The sequence below is a fragment of the Colossoma macropomum genome, unplaced genomic scaffold (assembly GCF_904425465.1).
Source record: "Colossoma macropomum unplaced genomic scaffold, Colossoma_macropomum, whole genome shotgun sequence".
Taxonomy (NCBI): domain Eukaryota; kingdom Metazoa; phylum Chordata; class Actinopteri; order Characiformes; family Serrasalmidae; genus Colossoma; species Colossoma macropomum.
Genome location: NW_023494798.1, coordinates 3,543,881 through 3,550,332, shown reverse-complemented (window position 1 = coordinate 3,550,332; position 6,452 = coordinate 3,543,881). Strand labels below are relative to the sequence as shown.

Here is a 6,452-nt window from a genome sequence, read left to right as displayed (position 1 = left end):
TTATGTACATGAGTACATACACGTGAATGTAAAGCTGTGGCTATGTTACAATGTTGCAGTCCTTTCAATTCTGTAAGCAAGTTAAATCCATCTGGCAATTTTGTGCTTGAGTCCTGTTGCAGCCTATAGCCAAATTAGTTAATCAAAAAACAGCACATATGAATGTGCTGTTTTGGTGTATCCAGCTTTTCTTCTAATTGTAACAAGGCCAATTTCTATCCACATGTTCTGGGCTCAGTTTCATTGAAAAGCTCCAAGTGAATAATGTGTAAATGTTTACTTTAATGAATTAAAAACAAACAAACAAAAACATAACCAAAAAAAACCCAAAAACAAAAAAGGTCTTTTGGATTATGTGTGTATGAAGCTAACTTTAAATAAGCACACTTTATATAAGATGGTAAACCATAGTGCTACTTTTACAATTTGCGCAGGAGTCTCAAAGAGCCTTTGAGGGAACTTTACCCATAAGGTGTTTCTTGGTATTCTGCTCTGGCCTAAACATGATTATGAAACACTTGGGAGCAAAAATACAAGTAATCAAACCAAAGCTTGAGGCCAGAATAGCAAATATCTCTACAGCTACAGTGAACTTTCCAGGAGAGCTGACATAAGCTGGGATAAAGGTGATCCAGACAGCACAGAATATGAGCATGCTGAATGTGATGAACTTGGCCTCATTAAAGTTATCAGGCAGCTTCCGAGCTAGAAAAGCCAAAATAAAACACAAAAGAGCCAGAAATCCTATATAACCCAGCACAGCCCAGAAACCTATAGCTGAACCTAATCCACATTCCAGGATTATTCTTTCCTTGTATTGATTTAGATTTTTGAAGGGGAGAGGAGGAGATATTGTCAACCAAAGAATACAAATAAGGACCTGTATGAGAGTGAAGACAAGAACACTGAGTCTCTGCTGTGGAGGCCCAAACCATTTCATGACGTCACTGCCTGGAAGTGTAGCTCTGAAGGCCATTAACACCACAATTGTTTTCCCCAGGACACAGGAGATGCAGAGGACAAAGGTGATCCCAAACGCTGTGTGGCGCAGCATACAGGACCAATCAGATGGCTGACCAATGAAAGTAAGTGAGCAGAGGAAACACAGAGCCAATGAGAAGAGCAGCAGGAAGCTCAGTTCTGAGTTGTTGGCTCGGACGATGGGAGAAGTTCTGTGTTTGTAGAAGACAGCAGCCACACATACAGCTATGAAGGCCCCAGTGATTGAAAAAGTTGTCAGGATGATGCTCAGAGTGTCGTCCCAGGACAGAAACTCTACAGGCTTGGGGAGGCAGCTGTCTCGCTGGGTGTTTGGCCAGAACTCAGGAGGGCAGCGCAAACAGTTCAAAGAGTCTTAAATATTAAAACATATTTAGAACCATATTTTAGAAAGAACAGAGAGTGAAAGAAAATAAATTAAAATATCAGGGCTGTCCCCAGCAACGTTGATCACTGTATAGTGGTACACAACCTGTCTTGTTACTGATCTCTCCTTCTGCACATGGTATACAGTCATAGCAGCAGACTGGCTTTCCTTTCTGCACAGCCTTCCTGGTTCCTGGAGGACAGCTCTCACTGCACACAGATCTTGGCACCTGAAAGACATTAGACAAATGCAAATCAATCATAGCTTTTCCCCAAAATCTCATGGTCAAATTGCTTCGTGCAGATGAATTTTTTTCTTGGACAACATTGTTAAGCCCAAAGTTGACATTGTTTAATTGGATTGTTTGACAAAAATGTAAAATATATTTAACAATTACTGTGAAATAAATGTATGTATTTTTTTTATTCATTAATTAATTCATTCATTCATTCATTTGTTTTTTGTTAATCAAATCTTATTTTTTTATATTGTTCATGAGTTGACACCAAATAATATAAACTTTACATTATACCATGTTATTTTTATGGGATAATGATTTTTTGACTGTTTAAAGAATTAAACCTTATGGTAAACATTGTTTTGCAGTTTGGCAGTTCATCATTTATTATTACTATTAAGGTAAACAATTCAGTGTGGCATCTATTCAGACCGTCTTAAGTACACAAAAACATTGAAGCCCTCTTTGTTACCCAGTTATATAAAGTCTATTGTATGTCGTATAAGGAGCAACCCAGGATTCTTTGATGTCACTGTTCATGTACTGCTGTTATTCATTAAATTTATGTATTGAATTGAGTACTGAAAGTACCTTGGTCTGTCCCCCCACCCAGGTGATAGCTCTGCTCATACTGAACTCCTGGCCTCTTGGTTTGGAGGAGTCATACTGGCCCACTGTGACGAATTCCAAACCACCATCTTTTTTAAACTGCCAGTTTATGAGCTCATAGACGGCCACAGGATCACCATTGGAATCAAATGTGACCTGATAGCCATTGTTTGTAGTGAAGTTCACTCTCTTGAGCTGGTTGAGTATCTGCAGAGGAATATATAAATTGAAAAACTGTGAACCAAACTTTAATGTTGAACTCTGATCAGTTGTTTCAATGCATTAGGAAAAACACGAATTTATTATTGCTGAATCATCGTGATTATTTGCGACATTCTACCGTTGGGGAGTCTCACAGCTTTAAAACAAAAATCAAGCACAGAAAAGTGATGTATATATATATTTTTTTTTTTGCTTTTTTCTATTTCTAAATTAACCAGTAAGAACTTATTATTTTTTTGTTTTTTAAAGTTTTTTATAGTGATGTTTAGTTATGTTATGCATGACAAATAGCATGTCAAGTGGTTTCACAGAAACTGACATATGTTATATACACAGATCAGGCATAACATTATGACCACTTCCTTGTTTCTACACTCATTGTCCATTTTATCAGCTCCACTTACTATATAGGTGCACTTTGTAGGTCTACAGTTACAGACTGTAGTCCATCAGTTTCTCTGATACTTTGTTAGCCCCCTTTTACCCTGTTCTTCAGTGGTCAGGACCCCCATGGACCCTCACAGAGCAGGTACTATTTGGGTGGTGGATCATTCTCAGCACTGCAGTAACACTGACGTGGTGGTGGTGTGTTAGTGTGTGTTGCGCTGGTCTGAGCAGATCAGACACAGCAGTGCTGCTGGAGTTTTTAAACACCTCAGTGTCACTGCTGGACTGAGAATAGTCCACCAACCAAAAATATCCAGCCAACAGCGTCCTGTGGGCAGCGTCCTGTGACAACTGATGAAGGACTAGAGGATGAGCAACACAAACTGTGCAGCAGCAGCAGATGAGCTATCGTCTCTGACTTTACAACTAAAAGATGGACTGACAAGGTAGGGGTGTCTAATAGAGTGGACAGTGAGTGGACACAGTGTTTAAAAACTCCAGCAGCACTGCTGTGTCTGATCCACTCAGACCAGCACAACACACACTAACACACCACCAGCACGTCAGCGCTACTGCAGTGCTGAGAATGATCCACCACCCAAATAGTACCTGCTCTGTGAGGGTCCATGGGGGTCCTAACCACAGAAGAACAGGGTAAAAGGGGGCTAACAAAGTATGCAGAGAAACAGATGGACTACAGTCTGTAATTGTAGAACTACAAAGTGCACCTATATAGTAAGTGGAGCTGAAAAAATGGACAATGAGCGTAGAAACAAGGAGGTGGTCATAATGTTATGCCTGATCGGTCTATATCTTATGAGTTTGAGCATCAGTTCTGACGATTTTTTTTTTTTTTTTAAATGCCAAAAATGCATTAACTAATTTGATTTTAATCAATCCTATGTTAAAATATATGCAAGAATATATAATTATTTCTGGTATTAAATTTTGTCCCAGCATATTTTAGTGGGAATCAAAAACATGAAATGTCATTAAGGCTGGGCTTATACCACACGACTTTTAAAATCTAAACAGATAATACAACAGATCATATGAATTAAGGTCAGTTCATCACATAATTTCGTATCAAGGCAAAGAGATAGTAACAAATATAACGAGTTTCGGCTACGAATAACAAGTCAAAATTGCAGTTGTCCTCAGATATTACATGACACAAAAAAGCTAAACTCACTGGACTGGACCAATGTATACTTTCCTAGCGCAAACTGTGAGGTGTAGAAACGTGAAGTTTCACTAAAAACTGGCCTCTGTCTCCGCGCGCCGCTGTGTAGGCGCTGTGCATGCACTTCTCTTCGCCTTTTTCTCCTGAAGTCTAGGCCTCTGATTCACTCGCTGAGTACATCTCGGACCCTTTCACACTACAAGACTCGTGAACGTCCACTCGTAAATATCAAACACGTTCGAAGGGTCCCCAATCATTTCAGAGATCAATAGGAGGACGACGATTCACTCGTTTCTACTCTCACACTGTCACATCATCCGCGCTATCATTCGCATGAGATCGAGCTTCCGACCTGAAAATTCGCTTTAGATTGTGAAAATTTGTCGCAAGGTGTAAATCAAAGTAAAAAATAGGGCAAAAATAGCATGTAGTGTAGGCCCAGCTTAAGAGGACATTGATTTATTAAGATTATAATAAATTATTATATAATTAGATAAATTATAAAAGAAGCTGGTGCACTGGATGTTAGATGTATCAGTTTTATACCTGCCATGGTGTGAATTTAGCGCTCTTGTCACACTGCGTGTCATTACAGATAACACCGTGGATGGCATGCGCTATGGCATACGTAGCTTTGTACACCAGGTTAGACTCTCGCAGCTGCGACGTGTCTGTGTATGGGTTCTGCAGCGCGCGGATATCCTCGCTGCCGTTACATCCCCGCGCGCCCCCTGAGGAGCCTTTTAGGCTACAGCTGAACGAGCTCTCCCAAAACTCCGTTAGCAGAGGTGATTTCAGTGCTTGTTCTGGAGAGAGATCCAGAAGAAACTCACGGAAACCAGGAATTACTGAGCGGGGGATCCCAAATCCTATCGCCCCAGCGCAAAAGTAACACCGCAGAAATTCTGACTGAATAATCCACGCTTCGCTGCCGATCCACTGGAGGGGAGGCGGCGGCTGTTTTGCCAGTTCTTGCAACAGGAACAGCATGTCGCCTGTTTGAATAAACGCTACTATTACCCGGGCTGTTGATCTGCGGATGACGTTTGCCACTCTCTCCAGTTTACTGCGCGGATCTGTTCTGTAGTAGGACTCGGAGTACTCCACACAGATGCCCTCCTCTTGTGCAGCCTGTAGAAACGCCGCCATTCCATAATTCCCATAGTCTGAGTCGCTGCGCACTGCCCCAATCCATGTCCAGCCAAAATGCTTGACTAATTTTGCTAGTGCGGCTGCTTGGTGGTGGTCACTGGGCACGGTCCTGAAGAAGGCAGGATACTGACGCTTATCGCTCAGACATGCGCAGGTTGCGAAATGACTCACCTGTTATTCAGAACAGACAAGAAGATGGAGAACACTGATTGAATTTAAAAGTCAATTATGGGACATGACATTGTTCTTGATAACTCACTAAACATTTATACATTTTTATGCAGCCTACAATCACCTGTGGAATTCCAAAGAGACCTAGCATTCTGGCCATGCTGATAGAGGGGGTTGAAGTAGACTCTCCCACGAGAGCAGGAACAGCGGCGGCTGCAGATTTTGAACAGGAATCAGTATCATTGAAAAATGGTTCCATGCCGTTTGCAAACTGAAATGCAACTTTGATTGACATCGGTACTTCAGAGCACGAGTCGTGTATCCGGTATCCTAACGTGATTCCCGGCAGGAGATCTGTTCTGTTGTTGATCTCGTGAATTGTGAACTCCATGGCACGGGCGATGCGCAGCTCCCTGAAACTCATACTAATGAGACAAAACATACCAACATACAGAATTACATTGTGTGTGTACGTGTGTGTGTGTATATATACACACACATAAGGAGCGCATGGTTTCAAAAGAGTAATTATTACATAATATTACATAATCAAGTAATTATTAATTATTATCATTTCTCTGTTGTGCTCTTTGCATCTTTGTTCACTCCACACTCACAGACAGACCTCCCAGAGCACTGTAGCTGGAGTGGTTGTCTGGTGTACGTCTTGTTTTCTGAACTTGTGTAGGAATGAAATGAAAAAATTCCTCCCATTAAAAAATCTCCATTCATATAAAGACCAGGCATCTGAGGCTCAGCCCACCGCCTGCAGCTGACCAGGTCGGTTTTGCAAGCTGCTGGACTGAGCCCGGTTATCCACAACATTGATACAAACATCATTGACATAGAAGTGATCTGCATGGTCTGCTCGGCAGTTCTCCGCCCTCTGAAGACCAGAGTGACTGTCTTTATATAGCCACGTTGTTATGGTCTCCTGTGAATGTGAGCTCAGACTCAGGAGGCGTGGTTATGACTTGAATGTTAATTGTAATGAATGACATCATTTTTGTTGTTGTTTATCTGGTGTTTTTTTTTAATTGTGGTGTATTGAAAAAAGCATTAGGTCCCAGCGAGAGGTCAGCCTGAGCAAAGAGAATATGATGATGAAATTGCCACAATTGTCC

The 6,452-nt window shown here is 41.3% G+C and overlaps 1 protein-coding gene across 1 annotated transcript; it reads right to left on the bottom strand.

Annotated features, from left to right (window-relative positions):
• Positions 1-439: 439 nt before the first annotated feature.
• On the bottom strand, positions 440-6,153 carry LOC118818444 (extracellular calcium-sensing receptor-like). The gene is made up of 6 exons (XM_036585705.1): positions 5,954-6,153; positions 5,453-5,753; positions 4,552-5,328; positions 2,196-2,420; positions 1,472-1,595; positions 440-1,353 (listed from the first exon to the last, which is right to left on the bottom strand). The coding sequence occupies exons 1-6, from the start codon at positions 6,151-6,153 to the stop codon at positions 440-442; spliced, it is 2,541 nt and encodes an 846-aa protein (XP_036441598.1).
• Positions 6,154-6,452: the final 299 nt, after the last annotated feature.